Source organism: Chelonoidis abingdonii, chromosome 22, assembly GCF_003597395.2.
Source record: "Chelonoidis abingdonii isolate Lonesome George chromosome 22, CheloAbing_2.0, whole genome shotgun sequence".
Taxonomy (NCBI): Eukaryota; Metazoa; Chordata; order Testudines; family Testudinidae; genus Chelonoidis; species Chelonoidis abingdonii.
The window spans coordinates 19,316,711-19,338,339 of NC_133790.1; the positions used below are offsets into that span (position 1 = coordinate 19,316,711).

The 21,629-nt window shown below is 50.8% G+C and overlaps 1 protein-coding gene across 4 annotated transcripts in view; it reads right to left on the minus strand.

Moving 5' to 3' along the window:
• LOC116815924 (tRNA (32-2'-O)-methyltransferase regulator THADA-like) overlaps nt 1-21,623 on the minus strand; it is a 38,972-nt gene extending 17,349 nt beyond the window's left edge. For 2 of the 4 annotated variants that reach the window (XR_012654731.1, XM_032764723.2), the window contains exons 1-18: nt 21,499-21,623; nt 18,965-19,142; nt 16,483-16,569; nt 15,532-15,559; nt 14,462-14,610; nt 14,076-14,198; nt 13,232-13,352; nt 12,542-12,690; nt 11,274-11,358; nt 10,755-10,891; nt 9,869-10,066; nt 7,994-8,705; nt 6,316-6,468; nt 4,663-4,772; nt 4,063-4,223; nt 3,219-3,385; nt 2,266-2,451; nt 1,211-1,359 (exon numbers count right to left, since the gene is read on the minus strand). Coding sequence is in view for 3 of the 4 variants with exons in the window: in XM_032764723.2 (XP_032620614.1) it covers nt 1,211-1,359; nt 2,266-2,451; nt 3,219-3,385; nt 4,063-4,223; nt 4,663-4,772; nt 6,316-6,468; nt 7,994-8,705; nt 9,869-10,066; nt 10,755-10,891; nt 11,274-11,358; nt 12,542-12,690; nt 13,232-13,352; nt 14,076-14,198; nt 14,462-14,610; nt 15,532-15,559; nt 16,483-16,569; nt 18,965-19,142; nt 21,499-21,623 (3,018 nt within the window). In the remaining variant the exon portion in view is untranslated. Of the gene's footprint in view, nt 1-1,210; nt 1,360-2,265; nt 2,452-3,218; nt 3,386-4,062; nt 4,224-4,662; nt 4,773-6,315; nt 6,469-7,993; nt 8,706-9,868; nt 10,067-10,754; nt 10,910-11,273; nt 11,359-12,541; nt 12,691-13,231; nt 13,353-14,075; nt 14,199-14,461; nt 14,611-15,226; nt 15,560-16,482; nt 16,570-17,998; nt 18,163-18,964; nt 19,143-21,498 lie in introns of those variants that run through there. The other 2 variants (XM_032764725.2, XM_032764724.2) reach the window with 2 other exon arrangements.
• Between the last annotated feature and the right edge of the window lie 6 nt (nt 21,624-21,629).

A 21,629-nucleotide genomic window follows, 5' to 3' on the forward strand; every position in this document is an offset into this window, starting at 1 on the left:
CTAGGAAACATGGCTCTAATGAATGCTCCCTCAAGCCGTTTACAATTCTTTACTGCTCTGGCAGCCAAGTGCAATGCAGAATGGTGCAAAACTCTCTTCTGCCTTTCCAAACATGCAGGTCAGTGCCAGAAATAATTTCCTAGCTGAGCCTGGCCCTCAAAACCCTCAGTGAGCAGTGTAGGAACTGGCTGATCCACCGAGACAAATCATCACTCAGAGCAAAATTGTCCTGGAACAGGGCCAGTTCTGCTGCAGCCGAGAGCCTCTGTTCTGCTCTGTGTTTCCTGTGATGATATGACTCAGCAGCAGAGTTATTATCTAGGGCTAGATTGTCACAGGTATTTAGGCTCCCACCTTTCAGTGAAGTCAATGGGAGTTAGGTGCCTGAACAGCACTGTGGATCTGGGCCAGAGATTCTAGAGAATTACACAGACGCCTCTAGTGATAGAGACACCAGACAGACACCTGGCACATTGTTATAAAGGCTCCATGGTGCTCGATCTTACTAGCCAAGAGCAGGAAATGCTTGGAAGAACGGTCCTCATTTAAAAAGCCATCCTATTGCAAGACTATATAGGAAGGGATCCATTCCCCAGCTGGTACCTGGGACTAGCAGAACAGGAGCTGAATCAGAAAGACTCAGAGTTTGGTGCAGAGAGGCAAGGGGAATGGGGCGGGACCTGAAGCAGCTGGAGCCCATTAGGGTCTCAGGAAACCAGTCAACTATTTAAAAGGAGGAGGCAGAAACTACTAGTGAGCTACAGCGAGAAAGCAAGGTGAGTTGGCTCTGTCCACACCAACTGGGAGTTTGTCTTGGCTTGTGTTTAACCCTGGGGTAAAGGAGTTTGGGCCTGTAATTTATCTGACTGAGGAAATCAGATTGAAGCCTGGGAAAAGGATCCTTTCTGTTTGCCCTGAGTATGAAAAGGGGGAATTCCAGCACTGGGGTTAGGGCAAGCTGTAAAGGGAATTCTTTAAAAAAACCAAACACCTTAGTTGCCTGGGTTTTCTTTGGCAGAGGACCCAGTTCACACAGTGCATTCTCAGCTGAGTGACAGAGAGGATGCAGGAGAGGACTATGTATCTGGCATGCTTCCCAAACCAAATGTGTCACCTGTCCTGGCTGCATCCCCTGTCCCAAGCCTCTTGATGACAGAACTCTACTGGCAGGGTCTTAGCTCCCTTCAGGCTGCTTATGAAAGCTCCTTACCTTCACTGAGACCCAGCAGCAGGTCAGGATAAGGTTGTGCTCCTCGGACAGCAGGATGGAGTCCTCCCCCTCCTGCTGCTCCAGGCCTTTCCCCAGCATGATAAGGGAGCCAATAGCATTTACCATGTCTGCAAATGAAGGAGCAGCAGCTGCAAAAAACACAAGCAGAAGGCAGATTTATTTTAGCCCCAGCATAGGTAATGATGGGCAGGGAGGTAGAGCAGAGCCTGCTATGGGTATGAAATCCAGAGGAAAGGAGAATGGAAATGGCCTTACAAAGGCAGATGATCACTTGAGTTTTGCATAAGTCTGAGAGAAGGATCAAATCCATGATCTTCTGATTTGTGGGGAGGAGGAGGGGAGAGAGAGAGTCTCAAACTTCCATAGTGTGGCCAGTAGCTAAAGAGAGGTTGTGGTATGGAGACCCACCCTTCCAAACCATGATCCTGTGGACTCTCCCTGCTTTCCCATTGTGACTGTGTGACATCCCTGTCGTAACTGCAGTTGTGTGTTCAGGTTTTTGTTGTCTTTGAAGTGCCATGTTCCTTTTTAAAGTCAATTGCTGTCTCCTTCTGCCCTTTCCTTCACTTTTCCCCAACCCCCTGGTATGCTTTTCTGTCCTCCTGCTCATTCTTCTCTGCCACCTGGGCCCCTTCTCCATTGTCACTTGGTTACCTTAACCCTTGCTGTCCTAGCCATTCTGTCTGGCTACCTAAGCCCCTTCTCCTGTGGGGCACCCTACCTTGTGTTCATCCTGCCCTGGGCACTCCTCTTCTCCTTGGCCACTTGTCCCCTTTCCTCCTCTTACGGAGCAGGAGCCTCTTTTAGAGGCAGTTAGGTGGAAGCAAGAGGAAGCAGGTGGTTTTCACAAACCTGCAGTTGGCTCTTTCGAAAGTAGAGCCTGGAGGGCTGCAGAGGCAGCTGGAAATGAGACTACCTGTGACCAGCCAGCTTTCTGCAATCCACAGTTTAAGAGCTCTTGGCACATGAGGGAGGCAGGTGTAGTTGAAAGGGCATGACACCCTGGGGTGGGTTGGCTGGGAACCCTTCCTCACCTGGCTGGTTGGCGTTGGGCCCCTGCCTGCTCTGGAGCACCCCCAGGAGGAAGGTGCTGATGTCTCCCAGCAAGGTCACCAAATGGCTGAGGAGCTCCTGCCAGTCCTGCACGTGCTCTCCCTTCAGCATGGAGACTGCCCCCTCCGGTACCTCAAGCAGACACCTCCGCAGCGCCACCATCACTCCTACGCAGATAACACTCCAGTTATCGCAGGGCTGGATGCTTGCATGTTCCCTTCCCATGTAATCCCCCAAATGAGCTGGGTCACTGAAGTTTAGTGCGAGATAGAGGCAGCCTGTCAAAGAACCACTTCCCTAGATGATATCCGCACAGCACCGACAGAGGGCCAGGTATAAAGTCAAGCTCCCTTCCCAGAGACGTGGCGTGTCAGGTAGACAAGATACATAACTCCAACAGGAGCTGTTCAATAGTGTGTGGAAATGGGGCTGACGTTTGGGACAAGAAGGGAAAAAATACTGTGCTGAGAGGGATCTGAGGCCAGGGAAAAGTCAATAACCACTTGGAAATTTAGCCAGAGCAGCTGGAGAAAGTGCCATGGACAAGTGGCCAACACCTCAGCTCTCCATTCCACAACAAGCTTGACCCCTTTGTCCCAGCCCATAAATACACAGCATGTTTCATCTCCAACGTACTTCTCAAAACGCTCACCAATCATCACACGGCCTATGTGACACAGCTAGGGCTACCCCAAGCCCAGATGGGGACATGGGCGGAGAGGTGAAGCAACTTGCCCAAGGCCACAGGAAATCTCTTCATATCTGAGAGTGGAGTTAGTTGTGCTGTGCTCAGGCCAGTTACTGGCTACATGATTTGCTGAATCATAGACCAGATCCATCACATGACACACAGCTGTAGTGTGACAGGACTGCAGGGGAGAGAAAGGGCATGGGAGCTCTGATGTCTCCCTCCCCATGATGCCCCAGGACGCACCATGCATTGGGTTAGTGCTTGCTGCCTGCAGCAGGTCTTGACAAGCCATGGTGTAGTGAGCTTGCAACATGCGGAGAAGATACTGAGCAAAGCACAGGCCTCGGTGCTGCAGAGTTGGCGCTGCTTTTCCCTCTGGGAATAGTCTCTTCAAGGTGCTGCCGTCTGACCTGGAGGAGGAGGCAGATAAACCTCAGAGGGAGCCCTCGCCTAATCGTCACAGTGACAGTCCTCACTGCCGAGGGCTGGAGGCCTTGCGTCCTAACACTGTAACAAACCATCGCCTTCAACCTTTGTAAGGTTACTTCAGACCACGGGCCGCCGCTGTCTGGCCTCCAGTCCTGCTGAGGTGAATTATAAGTCACCCCTCTGAATAGTAAGAAATATTAATATTCTCACTTCATAGCTATTTTTTTTTAATGCTACATCCTTAACGCTAAGGCAGATGTCAGTATTGTTCCCTAGGAAGCAGGAGAAATCTATTTGGTCAGGGGCAGGGCGGGTGTGCTGAGAAAGAAAAATCAAGTAGTTCTATTTCACGTGGGAAAAGACACTTCAGACAATATCTGGCATGAGGATCTGTCCTCTGGGATCACAGAGGCAGAGGATTAAACTAGCGGGTGGATGTTGATGCCCTGTCCGAGTCTGAGATCAGAGTAACTGGAAAGACATTTGAGTGCTATGTAAGTGATATCAAACTGGTTGGAATCGGGAGTCAGCTAAGCAAATCATGGTGAGCCGTGTGTGTCGACAGACAGGATTATGTACACGCTACCAGGTCTCCTTCCCACATGGCCCCTGTCTAAGTCCTTTCTAGAGTAAACAAGAGCGACAAGCCAGTCAGTACTTCTGGAGGATGGTTTTCATCAACACCGCTCCTGCTTCTGCCTCCTGCACTCTGGGGCTGCTCACAGCCTCCTGGGCACGCTCAAACAGAGCCACAGCAATGGGTTCTGGGAAAGCTGGTGGGAAGTAGCGGATGAGCAGCTCTGATGCCAGCTCTCGGACCTGCCAAGAGAGGAGGGGGGTGGAGAGAGGGGAAGGTTATGTCAGGCCACAGGTGAGGAAGCAGAGAGGCTATGGGGAGCAGGAATCCAGAGCCAATAGAATCCATTCAGGCCTCTAATTCTGGAAGCAAAAGGGGCACCCGTCATTACTTTGGTCTTCTGTACTGCCGTGGTGGCGGGAGGCTACTGGGGTTCTGACAGAGCACAAGAACACAGGCTACCAGCAGCAGCACATGCAAGGAAAGCTGGCAGCCAGATCTGCCTCTTTACTGAGGGGGACAGCGTCCCCAGCGCTGTCCTTGCCCAATCTTGATAGGGTCCCCTGCTTCCGTTCAGTGAAATAGGCCACTCCTGCTGCTCAAGCCAAGCAGCTTCTGTTACCAATTCCAGCTGTCTACCACACAGAGTTGTGGCAGTGTTGGGGGCAGAAGGCTGCTCACCTCATTTGTGCTGTCCTGCAAGCAGCTCAGAAGTGCCAACAAGTTGCTTCTCGAGAAAAAGTCCCAGCAGCCCTTCTGCCTGGCCCAGCTCAACAATGCTTCCATGTTTTCTGTGGTGACAGAAAGGCAGGACGGTGAGATGTAGGCAGTAAATGTCGTCAGGGCTGAACTCAGTCGAAAGGCTGGTGGCAAGCAGCAGGGAAAATGGGTCCTGCTCGTTCATAACAACTCTGGTTTATTCTCTGCTGCCAGTGCTGGGAAAGAAGGGATTTTTATCCTGTATGGAGTCATGCAGCTGCAGCAGAACCTTTGTCTCCGACCCCAAGGGCTCCCCTGTGTAAGGGAATGAGGGAGAGTAGAGTCCCCAGTGCAGCTTCTGCTACACAGCGTATTGCTGCAACAATGCACCGTCAGTGCTGAAAGTACAAGTTAACGTTAACTGGGCTGGGGGCTGCAAACTAGTTTCTATCCAATGAGCACTTGGGTGGGTAAAGATTTGACTCCACTGAGCCTTGTCCCATCTCACACACATGGGAACTTATCATAGGTAGGGCCCTACCAAATTCACAGCCATGAAAAATGCGTCACAGATCACGAAATCTGGTCTTTTGTGTGCTTTTATTCTGTACTCTACAGGTTTCATGGGGGAAACCAGCGTTTCTCAAACTGGGGGTCCTGACCCTAAGGGAGTTGCAGGAGTGTTGCAGATTATTTTAGGGAGGTTGTGGTATTGCCACTCTTACTGCTGCCTTCAGAGCTGGGCAGCCGGAGAGCAGCAGCTGTTGGCCAGGCACCCAGCACTGAAGGCAGAGCGCTAACAGCAGCAGCAGAGAGTATGGATGGTATGGCATGGTATTGCCACCCCTACTTCTGCACTGCTGCCTTAAGAATTGGGTGGCCAGAGAGTGGGCAGCGGCTGCTGACTAAGGGCCCAGCTCTGCAGGCAGCAGCCTAGAAGTAAGGGTGGCAATCCCATCCCAGACCATCTTCCTTCTGCGCTGCTGCTGGCAGCGGCTCTGCCTTCAGAGCTGGACTCCCGGCCAGCAGCCGCCGCTCTCCAACTGCCCAGCTCTGAGGGCAACGCCTCTGCCATCTGCAGTGCAGAAGTAAGGGTAATACCACAACCACCCCTACAATAACCTTGTGACCCACCCCCCACCTCCTTTTTGGGTCAGGACCCCAACAATTACCGCACTGTGAAATTTCAGATTTAAATAGCTGAAATCATGGAACTCTTGATGTAAAAAATCCTATGACCGTGAAACTGACCAAAATAGACTGTGAATTTGGTAGGGCCCTAATCATAGACAGGTCAATGCAGAGTCCCCAACATTCCTCATATAATGTCAGAGGCTCTTGATTATTTTTTTTTTCTTCCCATCCCAACCCCTCCAGGGACGTAGACTCCCAGCTGCTCAGCAGCAGCCCCCCGAGTTAAGGACCAAAGCATGTAGATGGAGGTTGTTCGTAAAAGACTACAGGATATTTTTCTGGATTTGCACACTCGCCCCCAAAATCGCAAGGAGAGGCCATTCCGTGAGGGCATTTAAATGTGGACACCCTGCTGATGGCTACTGATGGGGGTCAGAAGCAGACAGGTTGAGGAATCTACTCAGAGCTCATTCTGTTCAGGGGTGGCCTGCTGTTACCCACGTGGAGGCTGCCCCTTCTTCCTGGCGGGGCTCCAGGTGTCGGTGCAGGTCTCCAGCACCGCTGCCAGGAGCAGCAGGGCAGTCTTCTTCCTCTGGTAATTTGACCCTGGGGTCAGAAAGGAAATGCTTAACTGCAGCAGCCACTCCACAAAATCTGTATGGGGGGGAAAAAGGACCTCTGGGTTACTTGTGAGCAGTGCACAGAGGGAGGGCGGGGTGAGCCCTCTGGAGCATGAGGGTGCACCGGCTCGTCACACTAGAATGACTATACGGTGGGAAAGTGCATGGCTACCGAGGGGCTTCCCAGCGTCTAATGGTCAATTGGCACTTCAGGACAACAGAGGGACTAGGAGTTGGCTCCATCTCCTCCAAAAGCCCAGGCCCCAGCTGTCAGCTGTGCCAGCCCTGTGACACACAGCTGGTGGCTTTGATTTCTGTCCCACAGAACGCACTGACATACATGTTAGCCAGTTCATCTGCTTCTGATTAACTCCATGGATTTTTTTTACTTGAAAATCTACTTTTCGCTATTAATGGTGACTCTTTGCTCAGCCTGGGTAACAGAAAATCCACTCACAAGTTTCACGTTTGTTCACACACTGTTTTGCTATGTTCAGAGAAAGTATCCCCCCAGCCTAGACCACCTGTTGAAAGGAACTTTATTTCTGGACATGCTCAGACACAGTTTGGTTTTGGGCCAGGAATGCCAAAACGTCCTATCACTCCAGGCTGTTGCAATACGATCAACACCTCACTCTTGTACGATACTTCTCGAAGTGCTTTACACTGGAAGGTCAGTATTGTTCTCCCCATTTTTACAGATGGGGAAACTGAGGCACAGAGCAATGAAGTGACTTGCTCATCAGGCCTATGGCAGAACCAGGAATAAAACCCAGGTTTCTCAAGTCATTGCTTCTCCTCTGTAAGCTTTCCAGTTCTCCAGACTCTTGAAATGTGGAGAAGCACCCAAATTTCAGAGTGTTTATCCCAGCTGAACCCAAATGCTTGACCCACTGATGTTGGCCCAGCCTCATTACCTGTACTGCCAACCTCAAATGTTCTAACATCAGGCATCAAGCTCCCCAAACTTATGAGACTAACAAAATGATTATAATCCCCCCCTCCCAATCAATTTATTTGCCATCTGCTTTCTGAGCCTTTAGGGGGTCACATTTCCTAGCTTTTCTTCACAACCAGGCAGGCTAGAAAAAATAAATAAAAGCTGAGAGTCTCACAGTCACATGACTCCAGGAGCTGAGGCTTTAAGAAAAAACACCAAAGATTGTGAAATTCATGATCAAGTCACAAGAGTTGGTATCGCTGAGTTACACGCCCGCTGGCTGGCTTGGCGGTAGCAGGACTGGAGCTTGGAAGAGGGCAGTGCTGGCAGATAGCTGTGGAATCACAAGGCCTGGTGCCAGAAGACAGAATAAAACTTCCATTTATGGTCCAAGTTGCCCCACCCCCACTGTCCAGGCCCAGTTGCACAACCCACCAGAGCTCCCTATGCGCATCCCAGCTCAAGTGGGCCACAAAAGGGTAGTGCTAGGTGATGGCTTTGTGTGTGAAACACCTAATCCTGGAGGCCGCTGAGGTGAGAAGAGATGAAAAGTTAAGCAGCGATGGGAGCCTATGGGGACCAAAAGCTTGGAGTGAGATGTCAGGAGCGGCTCACTCACCTACTGCTTGTGCAAGTGCTCCTTCTGGATCCGCGCCGGCTGAGCGCTCGGTAGCTTTGCTCTGCATCTTGCTGCGCAGCTGAGAGAGAGCGCTGTCCCTCAGCCTGACCAGAGCCTTCCTCACTGCAGCCTGAAGCAGCTGCCGGAAAGAGGACGAGTCACAATTCAGGTTCAGTGGCAGGAACTCCTTCAGTAGACAGACCTCCACCTCTGACAAGGCCTGGTTGGTCCTGGGGCTGCAACACAGGAGACCCAGTGCTGCGAGGCGAATATTGTCCTCCCTGGAGTGCAAGCAGCAGCATAGCCTTTCCAAAGTCTCCCCATCCAGGGGCAAGGCCCCGGTGATGATCTTGCGGCCATTCAGCAAGGCGACCCATGCCCAAAGGTGGGCAGAGTCTCCACCACTGCATCTCTCAGCAAGCAAAGCGTAAGAGGCGGGGAAGAGCCGCAAAGTCCAGACAAGAAGGTAGTTGGAAGCGTTGCTCTGAAGGAAGGAGATGGGAGAGGTCAAAGCACTGGCCAGGGTGGGCAGCCAGTGCACTGCCCACTTCTGAGCCAGCTCCTCCTCTGTGGCAGGTTCCTCTCCCTCAATCCACTGCTTGCGCTGCTGTTGCAAAATGGTTTTATACACGTCTGATGCAGCTGGGCACAGGTGGTTAGTGGAAAGGCAGTTCAGAAGGTGCTGGGGAAGATCTTTGTAGGTATCCAGAACCTAGAAAACCCCAAATAACTTTACGGTCCTTGTTTGCTTCAGGCAGCCCCTGAACTCTCCTACCACACCAAGGAAACAAGCCTTGCTCATCTTATTAGTAGCTAAAACAAAGGCTATATTATGACAGTGGAGGAAGAGCAGCCTTCCCCCACCAAGGAGGGGTGGATCCCAACACAGGTGGTACTTTCTGGTCACTGGTGGCACTAAGCAATGCTGAGATACCACAATGATCAGTGCTTTTGACTAAGGCTGCATTCCAATCAGTGACCCGGTGGTAAAAAGCTACATGTTCCAGCCCCAATTTTCCCAAGCTACCTATTGCTTTTGATGTATTGTTTCTGTCCTCTTTCATGAGCTGGCTATTCTCTGTGCAACAGCTAAAGAGTTAACTTGGGGCTCTCAGTTACCAGGTCAGAGAGACTGGGAACACCCTAACAGCAGTACTGGGGTCAAAACAGAAGATCCCCACTAACCCAAAGACAATCTTAGCAAAATATTCTGTCTCCATCTCTAGTGAGACCACAAAGGGGCAGGAAAATGCTGCTGTGAACTCTGCATTGACATGTCTTGGCATCCAGAAAGGCGTGGTGGTTGGTAGGAGGGGCAGTGTCTCATGCCATTGAGCACCTCCTTGTGGTGGATCTTGGGGACTATGGGGGCCACAGTTAGGCAGAGATCCAACCACTTCTTTTCTGTCAATGCATAAGAGAGCTGGATATACAAAGGTCCCACAGGGGAAGTAACTAAAACACAGGCTGCTACCACTTGAACCAGAAGAGATTCTCTATTAGCAGGATAGGACCTATGACCCATGGCAGAGCAATCTGCATTCCATCCCCTCGGGCACAAGGTGCATGCATTATCAATCTCCCAAATTATCCAAGAACAAGTTCTCTATGCAGATCCTCAACCCATAGCGTGTACCAATGTGCCCCTCCTTTCTTAAAGCAGTGACTGAGGACTTGCAGGCCAGTACAAGTTCTGGTGTGTCTGGTTTTCATCTAGCCCTTTGTGGGATGTTTTGGCATCTGCATCACATCCTCTGTTCCTTCCTTAGCTGTGCCTGGCACACGCAATAGCTGTCTCACTGTGGGCAGCACTCGCTCATCCCACCCACGCATTACGTGTCTTGGATACTGTGTGTCCCCACCAGGCTTCCTTACTTTCTCTGTGCCCACGTAGGGGAGAATGGCACACAGGGGGAAATATCTGGCTTTGACCTGCCAGGGCATTGTGATAATTCTCTGCAGGAACTGTTCATAGAGGGGCCTCTCCAGGTCCTCGAAGTGAAGGCACTCCAGGTGGTAGATCTCTAGGAGATGTTGAAAGGAGCTATGTATGAACTCTGATGCCCCTTCCACCTGAACAACCAGAAAAGAAACGCAAACTAAGAAGAGATTCTCCATTATGTCTCATTGCCGGATATTGCTGGAGGGGCTTTGACATCCTCCACCCTCCTTTATCTGTTGCTAGGGATTGCCTGTCCTGTGGCAAATGATAACCAACATTAAGTTGTCCCATTTTTGCCACCAGCAATGGGGGCAGGGGACACAACACAGCAGCCTGATGGGGCTTGGTAAAAGGCCCCACGATGTCCCCGCTAGGGCTCCTTAACGGCATTTGCCAATGGAAAGCTGTCTTCATGAAACTGATGAGCTGGCTTGCTGAGTACGGGACTGCTCAGTGGGAGCGCGGCTGTTGGAGTCTGGCTCTGCCAAACTGCGAGAAAACGGGGCTTTCCTCTCAAAGCGGCAGCACTGACCGAACGTCTTGTCAGCCAGGAGGAAACAGCAATGCCAATGCGCCCAGCCCTATAAAGCAAGGTCAGTCGTATCTTAGCAACCCTGCCTACGTTACTATGCAGTGTATTCTGCTCCCAGTGCACGTGAAATGAGCTAGGGACAGACTAAAACCTGGCCAGGCTGCACTGTGCACTTTTCTTCACATGAAAGACAGAGAAGAAGGGAAGATTTCTGGATATTTTCTGGCTGCCTTGGAAGAGGGTGTGGCCTGTAGGAGCTGCACCCCCCCCAAGGCTGGGTGCGTTACCGGGCTTTCTGCATTGTTCCAGATGAACTGGCTCAGCCTGTGGAGCAGTTCAGAGTTCTCAGCCAGCATGCGGCTCTCCTTGACTTTCCGGATCTCAGGCAGACACTGCAGGACACGTTGCAGCCAGAGGGAGAAAACTGAAAGCACAGAACAGACTAATACAGAGCTCTTCCAGCCAGCAAAACAGCAAAACCTCCCACAGCTTGAGTGGCAACCAGCTAGTGGGCAAATGCCTGCCTCTCTGAACACCATTTCCCCTGAGATTTCTCTGTGAATGTACCTTCTGCAGCAGGGGCTCGAGGCAAGATTAAGGCAAGCGTGTGCATTACAGTAAGATGGTACTGAGGGGCCCAGGGTGGATTTGATTGGGCTTTAATTTCAAGCAGCTGAGTCACTCTTCGAAATTCTCCTTCCGATACGGTATGTCTATGGGGGTTTGGAGGTTCCTGCTGCAGTGGGTGGCAAACCTTTAAAACCCTCTTGATGTATAATCGGGGTAGGGGGGCAGATCTTTATTACCTTGGAAACGGTAGTAGTGATAATCCTTCTGCTCTTCGCTCAAAGCCCAGACAGCTGGAAACAGCACGTCCAGCAAGAGACAAGCCTGCAGGGCATACACCAGTTGTTAAGCAACAGCCGTCAGCTGAGCTACCACTGTATTTGTGGTGTTGGGCTTTTCTTGCGAATTGATAGAAGAGATTCCCAGACACCAACAGAACTTCAAAGAGGCCCTACTAGGTCATAATTAAGGCTAAGATTTTGTCACGGATATTTTTAATAAAAGTCACGGACAGGTCATGAGTAATAAAGAAAAATTCATGGAAGCCCGTGACCTGTCCCTTTTACTAAAAATATCAATGCTAAAATGGGAAGAGGCCGGGCAGCCGGGGGGTGGTGGAGTGCTGCGCGGGTCCCCCTGCTCCTCCACGGCAGTTGGGGAGCTGTGGGGGTCTCAAGCGAGGAAGCTTCCATCACCGGGGCTAGGCCAAGCTGCTAAAGCAATGGGCACTATGTAAATATGCTGAGTCAGACAGCCTTTAGCCAGGGCGGTCTCTGCTGAAATCCACGGAGGTTTCCCCACATGCCCCCTAGCTAGGCAGGTTCAGTTCTCTCTTGGACTCCTCCTGCAAAGCTCTTTGCTATGACACCAAGAAACACCGATCTGTTCACATGCAATTTTACTCTTTGGCTCTTGAGCCACTGAACTTTTGCCTTCTTATAGCTGATATAGCAGCAGCAGATTGACTAATTACATAGAACGTTCCCCCTCCATCCAGCTAAGGCCCTGGCCATAGCAGGTGAACCAGCAATAGCAACAGTCATGGTGCTAACAGACTTCTAGCATTCTTCTTCTCTTAATTACCCCTATGATGTGTTCGTGCCTATATCCACTACTGAAGGGGTTACTCACAGCACAGCTTGACTTCCAAGATTCTCCCTGGGAAACAAATCTATTCATACTGATCAGGGAAACAGACCCCCTGGCAACAACTACATCTCAACACAATGCCTGGTGGGAGTGTAAGGCCTTTGCCAACTCTCAGGGCTATACTTGCTGCTGATGCAGGTTGGTGTACCTCGATCCAAGTGAATGGACCTGGCTTGCTCAGCAATGAACTAGCGTGCACCTCGTCCTCTCCCCAGTATCTAAAGCCACCCTAAGTACTTGCTGAGCCAACACCCAGCAACAGGTGAAAGGCTTTTCTAAACCCTTCGCCCAAACCCCAGTTTGCTTGTCCTCTGCATTCCCCGAACAGAACACTCGTTCTAACTTAGAGCTCTCCTACCTGGGGTGCAAAGCTGTCCAGCTGGCAGCTCAGGATCTCCTTCTTGCAGCAAGTTAATAAACCCCTAGTAAGCACCAGTCTCGTTAAGCCGTCTGAACTCAGGACAGACGTCTCCATCTTCAGTTCCCCAAATCTCAGCTCTTCTGGTCCTAGGGGAAAATCACCAAGTTAGGACAGAGCAAAGACTTATCCAAACGCTGACTTTCAAACTGCAAATCAGCCTTTTGTTTCTCAGGTTAACTTTAGTCCTTTGTACCCATTAGTATTAATTGTAGCACAGGTCAGAGCCAGGCACAGTGTGAGCAGACAGCGCAGAAATATGACCCACTCAACACAGGGCCTTCCCTGAGCAGACTCTCCCAATCATGCTGAACCGTGTGGCTGAGCCTGCCAAACACAGTGTACGCTGCCTGCTCCAGAGTGGGAGGGACTCAATCTGCAGAAATAAAAGGTCAGTGCATGTAACCTACTGTGCCACCTTGCCCCATGGTCCGAGAGCCCCATATCTAGGCTTCGCTGGACACTTCCTCCCCTTCCTTCACCTGAGAAGGCAGAGTGGCCCCTAGGGAATTGTGATCTGTTCCTATTCAGCCATGACTCTGTCACCTTAGGCAGGTCACCTCCCCACCTTTGGAAATCACGTTGAGATCTAGTGCTAACAAGGATCGTTACTGAAGATCAAGCACGCACCTTGGTCGACTAGCTGGAAAAGAGTCAGCACAGCTCTGGCCCCTCTCTCTGGCTCAGCAGCAGTGTTCACCAACATGCTCACAGCAGTGCTGGCCAGCAGGCGGGCATCCTTGTTAGCTGTCTGAAGTCACCAGGGAAAAGGAAATTCACCTTTAAAAAGCTTGTCTTTACAAAGCCATTTAAACATCACTTACTGCCCTCCCCTCTCCCTGCAAACAAAAGGCACTTACAAAGCCACTGGGGGTGTGCTGCACTTTTGCAACACATAGGGTGGACTGGATCCCTCTCATCACAACTCTCCCCACTCCACTGCATTCACACTTACATGGCAGTGTACATGGACACACTGAAACACGTGTATTTCACATATACAGATATACGTGTGGGTACGTCTCCAGCTGGAAAGGGTGGAGACACCCATTACCAGCAGCTGTCACCTAGCATGGCACTATCACTGTATTCTAACGTGGCTTCACTTTAGTACAGTTATTGTTCCCCCTCCACTAACCTCCATGGAAGCTGTGGATACTCAGCACCTCTCCGTAGCAGGCAACTTTTGTGTAGGTGCCTGTATCTGAAAATGTTGGCCTCGTGTGTTCTGCCTCAGTTTCCCCAAGGAACCCGTAAAGTGGGGCTAAGTGGCAGGAGTGCTGAGAGGTGAAATTAGATAATGTTTGGAAAGTGCTTTGAACAGGTACAGCATTATCCTTATTTCTCTATCCAGGGACAACTTCTCCTCTCGGATCCAGGCTGGCCTGGCTTCACATGGGCTCAAACTCTCTGCAGCAGCTTGGCTGCTGTCTCATCCGGGCCACAACTGGGTAGCTGCCTGGACTATAATCACCTGCCCCATGATGACGTGCAGCAGAGATCCCAAAATGCTCTGCAGGATTTCACTGTTCTCAGCTTCACTCCACACCAGAGGTGACACTTCCTTTGGCATCGCCTGGAAAAGCTGCAGGCAAGTCTGAAGAAGTAAAAGGATAAAGCGCAACCCTCTGTCACCTGCTAGATCTTTTTTTTAACAGTTTGACAATGCGCTTCCCCCCAACATAGGGGGGGATGTTTTCTTCCAACCCCTAAGTCCTGCTGTCTTATGGGGCGAGGACACCAAATTCCAATGAATGTTTGGGTTTTTTAACCCCTTCTCTTCCTCTAGTGCTAGTGGGAGTTACAGTATGTTACAGGCATCCAGAGGAGACCATAACCCCAAAGCGATGTGGATCTTACCTTGACCGTGATGTAACTCCACTCCCCGCTCCTTGCCGTTGGGTCCTGCAGCACCCAATTCAACGTGGCAGCTACACGCAGCAGCAGCGGGGCTAGGCTGAGTCTCCAGTGGTGTCGGCCTAGGCTGCTTTCCTCTATGAACATGCAAACTGCGGATAGGTGGGAGAGAGGCACACGGTGCATCAGATGCCAGGCACTGCAGTCCGAGATGCTGGGTCAAACCCCTCAAGAAGTGGGCAGCAGCATCTATGTGCAAACTGCAGTGAGTTATGATGAAACAAACTGATCCAGATACCCACGCTCCAAAAGGGGGCCCTGCTCTTATGCGGGGCTGGGGAATCTCCTGCCAGTTGGTTTGGGTCCCAGGCTTTGAGGCCGTTCCCTCCCTGCAGGGGTGAATATCCCTGCTAACTGTCCCGAGTAGAGATTCAGAGATGACTCTTCCCCTGCCAGTGTTCTTAACTCATGGAAAGAGACAGGGAAAGGACAAAGGGTCGAATCTCTCCATTCTTGGATGGTTATCTGGAGCTGGTGATTCCTAGTGCTTATACCACTTTTCATCATCAACTGCGTATTCGCTAATTCATTCACCCCACCCTGGGGAGAGAGGCGAGTATAATGCTCCCTATTGTATTTGTGGGGAAACTGAGGCACCGAAGCGACGTGACTTGCAGAAGGCTGCACAGAGTGCGTCTCTTCACACTCAGATCCTGCTCCTGACCACACTGAGGATTTGCCCAGAAAAGCTCAGTCCACAGACAGCACCTGCCTTTCAGGCCCACATCTGTTGCCACTGATCTCCGTGGGAGAAGGGCCAGGACATCGGTGACACTTCTGCTCGTCTCGTTCCCCAGTCAGACTGAGTAGCAGACAAAGAGATTCAGGGACTCGTCTGAGGCAGGCCCCGTGAGTCGGCAGCTCAGCTCATGATGAGCGTCAGGATGGTCTCAGCTCAGTCTCTTTTTAACCACCGAGGCCTCCATCGTGGATATTTGGGTTCATGTGGTTCTGGGGGTTAGTGTCACGGCTCATGGCTCTCAAAGGGGGCAGGGGGAGTCTTTGAGACTGACCTGTCTGGAGCTCTCCCGGAGACAGCACCTGAAGGGAGAAGGAAGTGTGGGCACGTTTACCACTCATGGAGGGCACAGCTGCTGCAGAATTGCAGCTAGAGGGACGCAGTGCGCTAGGAGCGGTCTGAGGGGTCATTAGAACCTGAGCAAAGCGCCTGCCAGCTGAGCTTAGAATCAAGCCTTCCCCCCAAACCACAGCACACAGTTTCCCCCACCAAGGGCAGCACAGCCAGTGGGCCAGCGGGGCAGGGCTGAGACCCTCCGTTTGACTCTGGGGTCCCAGGCCAGTGTGGCTGGATGTTCTGCGAGAGCAGAGCTGACATACTCACCCCTAAGGGAACAAACAAATACACTTCAGTCAACTCCCTGAACTGTCACAGACTCTCTGCTTTCTCCCCTGCAGTGATGACAAACAGCTTCCTCCTTTAGAATCTGCCTTTCTTCTTGCCAAGTTCTCTTTGGCGTGGTACAGATCACAAAGACCTGCTGTGTTACAATTCACTACCTGGGGGGCCACCAACCCGGCATTAAGCTGAAACACCACCACCCAGAAGAGCAGGAGGCTGACTGTACAGAAGGCTGTTTTTATTTACACACAAAGATCTGGTGAACCCACAACTCCAGGACAGGGAACAAAAAGAACCTCCAGGCCAGGTACTATGGAATGTGCTAACATTGTCTCATTGTACAGGAGCTTTAAAGTACAATGGGAGTAAATACAAGGGTCCTAGGCAGCCTGAACTGGGCTTTTCCTGCCATATCACCATCCCCAGATCCAATGCTGCCCTTTGACTAAGGCCCCAATCCTGCAATGCTATCTGCAAGCTCAGACCCGCTGACATCAACAGGACTCTGCACAGGTCTAGGGGTCCAAGCTGATGGATCCTGATGTGGGATCAGGGCCTTCCTTTGTCTTCCGTGCTGCTGTAAAGAGAACTGAGTTCCTCTCACCTGTTTGTAGTCGGTCAGGCTGCTCATTAACTTATTCACTTCCTCAGCAACCAGGGATTCTTTACGTTCCAACAACTTTGTAACAATCTGGGGGGAAAGGAAAACTCGAATGGTCCAGGTGTTTCAGGATCGTGCACAAATACCCAAACCAATATGAGTCTGTCTACACTGCAGCTGGCAGAGAGCCTCCCACCCTAGGTGGATGGACTTGCGCTACTTCAGCTGGAGCGAGCTCGCTAAAAATAGCAGGGGGGACGTTGTGGCTCTGGTGGCGGGCTCAGCCACTTAACGCCCTGGACCTGAGACCAGGTGGCTATCGCGAGTCTCCAGCAGAGCCATAACATCCACCTGATATTTTCAGGGAGCTAGCTAGTGCAAGTCTGTCTGCCTGGCTGGCTCCCAGCTGCAGTGTAGACATGCTCTGTGTGCTCTCAAGTAGGTAGATAATATGCTACTGAACCCAGAATTAGGATTTAGACACAACAGACGTTTCCCAAAGAGACAAGTACAGCCTCCTGAGTAAATGATGTGTGATTAAAACTAGCTGTGAAACAATGCACAACAAAAAAAAGGTAGGAATTTCAAAAAAAGAATCCATTTAATAAACGTGTTACTGTTGTCAAGCACCTTACCAGATATGGAAAGTTAACGCTAACAGTCTGTCTAATGTCAGAGGGGCAGCCGTGTTAGCCTGGAGCTGTAAAAAAGCGACAGAGTCCTGTGGTACCTTATAGACTAACAGAAGTACTGGAGCATGAGCTTTCATGGGTGAATACCCACTTCGTCAGACCCACTTCGGTTAGTTTGTCTAATGTCACCAGGTTTTTCTATTAAATAGTTAAAATCAGCTTTAGTGTTTATTTTCAGTCAAGGGCACAAGTTAGAACAAGGAGCACTGGGATCTGGGATTTTAGTTCAGGCCCCTCTCTGGGCTTGTCTACACGGCCCTGCAGTTTGGACTACGGATAGGCACATTGCAGCACGCACACCAAAGTCCTTCAAAGAGGACTATGTTAATGTGAACCAGGCACCTTTTTAGTCTGTGTCCGCAGCAGCCACAGGGGGCAGTTACAGCATCGCACTACGGTGCACACTGCAATTCGCCTCTCCAGACTACAGGGCCATGTAGCCATAGCCTCTGTTCTGCCTTTTTTTAGTATGTATTTATTCTCTTACATAATGAAAGAGCTGAAGAAGAGCTCTGTGCAGCTCAAAAGCTTCTCTCTTTTACCATACGAAGTGGGTCCAGTAAAAGATATTACCTCTCCCATTGTGTCTCTATAATGAATGAGAGACCGGACAGAACAATGATCCTCCACTTGCTGGCTCTTCTCCTTATATCTAGCTGCTAAATGCACAGATTTTGAAAGCCAGAAAGGCATCACGATGGTTATCTAGTCTGAGCTCTCATGTAATACCGGCCAGAGAATTTCACCCAGTAATTAAGGCACTGAGCCCAATCACTTGTGGTTAAAAGACATTACTAAGTTAAAAACAAATGAAATACTTTCCCTACTATTCACTTTCCACATAGCAATGGGTGTAGGAGTTGCCACTGAATGTTCTTTGATTGCAAATGGAAGGCGGGGTAGCCTGCACCGTTGTGATTGGGAAGGTGGGGTGGCCTGCGCACTTGTGAATGGGGAGAGAGGTGTCCAGGAGCCAGTGTGGTCTGTGTTGCTAGAGCCTGGTACAAAAGTCAAGTGTAGGTAGCTAAGCAAAGGGCCAAGCCTCTGTTTTTATTCTTGGTTTTCCTAGAGGGAAGGCACAAGCTGTAACCTTTACTCCCAGGGAAACTCAGTTAAGATTCAACATCTAGTTTGCAGCAAAGTTCTTTGTGTAGACTGAGGCACAAGACCACCCTGTAAGTGAATGGTCCAGGCAGGTCTCAGTCTCAGTTTGGGGTGGCAGGAGCCCAGCTGTCTACTCCTAGCACTGACTTGCTGTGGGACCTTGGGTAAGTCACTTAACATTGCTGTAGTTCAGTTTCCTCAGCTGTAAAATGGGGATCGTTAACACCTGTCTACCTAACGCTCTTGTGAGCATCCCTGACTGGACAGGTATGTCTACACTCCAGTTAAAAATCCATAGCTAGCCCATGCCAGCTGACTCAGGCTCATGGGCTGTTTAATTGCAGTGTACACGTTTGGGCTGGGCCCAGGCTCTAGGATCCTGCAAGGTAGGAGGGTCACAGAGCTCAGGATGCAGCCTAAGCCCCAACTTCTACACCGCAGCCCAGCCCGAGTCAGCTGCATGGCCTAGCCCGAGTCAGCTGCATGGCCTAGCCCCAGGGTGTCTAACTGCAGTGTGGCCACCGCTTCTGAGTCACGGATAACAGGTGCTGTAGAGGCACCGAGTGTTTATTATTTTGCAGGCGCCCCTGCAAACAATGGAAGTTGACTGTTGTAGAGCAAACCGTGGCATAACGTTGCAGCCTGACCCACCCAGGTGAATGGAGCGGCCACTGTATAACATGATTTACCTGCTCGAGCTTATGGAAGGAGCTGGAACTGCTGGTTGTCTCCATTTGGAAAGCGAGCACGCAGCGCACTAAGGGAAGCACGTCAGCATCGTCTAGTTCCCATAACCCCTTGCTGAGCTCCTGAAAGAGCAGAAGAGCCTCCTCCAGATTTTTATCTTTACACCTCTTCACAGAACCCCTGGAAAAATTAAACACCAGATTGTCATGTTAACGCTGACTTCTTCCAAACATCTCCGACCAAGAGGGAAAGAGTTCAGACTGCAGCTACGGTCAATACAGTCACGGAGCGGGACAGGGAAAACTACCTGGCTTTTGCTTAGCACTCATCCAGATAGTATTATAGCATGCATGTTTAAATTATATTTATTCATTTAAATCTATTGGTCTAGATTTTCATAAGTGACGAGTGATTTATAGGTTCCTCACTTGTTTCCTCATCAAAACCATCTGGTGTTCCACCGTTTGCTTTAAAAGATACTAACACGTATATAAAGGCTGAGGCCAAGCTGGTAAAAATAAAATAATTCTGCAAAATCTCTAGATAGGAAGCAGAAGAGGGGAGGTCGAATAAGATCAGACTGGCCCTGTGTAATGTAAATACAGCGCTGGAAAAGGGTCAGGGCCCAATATCACTGAATAGAAGGGAAATAGTTCAATTTCATGCTGTTTTATAGCACCAGCCTTGTAAAGCAGAAATCAACCAAACTCTTGATATAACCACAGGCACAAATCCATAAACCATGCCGCATCTCCAGCATGAACACAGCAAGGAACTCCAGCGGGGAGCAGAGAGTGACTCCCCTCATAAAGTATCCCCTTTTCTTGGGCTTGGATCCACAGACGGGCAGCACCCTAAAGCAAGACTGATTTTGGCAGGAATCTGCGGACCCACTTGCAGGCTGGGAGTCTATGTTAGAAACAGGCCAATATCTGAAACAGAATGACGTGCCACAGCGGGAAGGAGCAGTTGCAGGCTGAAAACTAGCATCATTTTGCTTTGCATAAGGTGGTGGCTCTACACTCACTATCACTTTCCAGTCAGAATCAGGGATAACCATGCTTTGCTGGAGATGGGAGAGAGGGAAAGTGAAAGAGGAATACAACCAATTGAAAGAATTACCCTCCCTTCCTACAGAACTAGTTTAGCCTCTTTAGTTGCCTGCACACTGAATAGTCCTTTACTTGTTTTCAGTCCTCGCATTACTGTCATTTCCAGCTCTCTCTCTCTCTCTCTCAGCTGTCACACAGCGGGTTAGTGCAGGTAGTTTTTACACCTCTGAAGACCTGGCCTGGGTATAAGTCTGATTAAAACAATACATGAAATGAATTTGATTTCAAACTAACGATTGACTGTCCGCATCCCCCACACACGGACAGGAAGTCTGGCCTGTGAGGAGACAAGGGGGCTGCGGTGGGTCAAAACGAGAGGCTGTGGCACAGCAAGTCAGTACAGAGGTGTGCTGGCAGTGGTGGTGAGAAGGGGCCAGGGTGTGCTGAGGCTCAGGACTGAAATGCAGTGGCAGAGAGTCCAAGAATAGAATAGCCTGACTGTGCTGTAGGTCAGAAGAGACGTGAACTTTGTACTCAGCCTCCCACAACACCCACTCACGCTGCTCAACTCTAGCCAGGCCCTTGCTTTCGGGAACGCTAGTATTTAACCCACATTTACCCAGCTACTAAAAACAAGGAGAAGTGTTGAACTGGCAGCCCCCTGAGGCAGGGACTGCCTAGCAAAAGGGGGTGCAGGGCCATGCCTCCACCAGCCAGCCACTACAGTCATACAAACAACAAGCCCTGAAGAATGGTTACAGAACAAACACTTTTGATCCTTAAAGGGAAGTTACATTTGGCTTTGAAGTTAAACCTGGTAGAAACTTTCCCACCATGAAAACAATCCACTGAAATCCGTTTTTTCTCAAGGAAATAGACGCCGGTTCCGTGCGCAGCCCAAACATTGGAGCAATGAAACCTGACAGACAGTGACTATAATCCAAAGTGAGACCGATTCCACTGACCTTTCCTGCCAGCACTGCACGAAGTGGGGACAGCGCATCAAAAGGGACAACAAACTGAATGTCAAGACAGACTCTCCACACTGTGTTGTAAAGCAGGTAACAGCCCAGCTTCTTGTCACATGGGTTTGGTTTTCAATTGAGTGTCTCTTTAAGCTGCCATGAACCAGTCACTGGGGGCCAAACTGTCACAGGTCATTGCCAGGCGATAGGAGAGGCCCCCAGGGCCACCTTGCTGTGCAACCTGGGCTAGGGTGACCCGACAGCAAGTGTGAAAAATCGGGACAGAGGGTGGGCGGCAATAGGGGCCCATATAAAAAAGCCCCAAATAGCGGGACTGTCCCAGTGAAATCGGGACATTTGGTCACCCTAACGCGGGCACAAGCCCAGGCGCTGGGGGCACGGAGGGGAGCGGGGCAGAGACCAGGGCGGGACCCTCCCTGGCGCGCCAGCACCATGCGGGGGAGCTGCTCTCAATGGACCCAGGGCAGGAGGGGGTCCGAAGGGGGCGCCCCGACTCACCCTGCGAACTGCTGCAGCTTCTGCAGGAAGGCGACCAGGGCCCGGCAGAGCCCCCGCAGCGGCTCCCTGCGCCCGAGCCCCCGGTAGAAGGCGAGGCAGGCCTGGGCCTCCTGCGCCGCGCCCATGGCTCG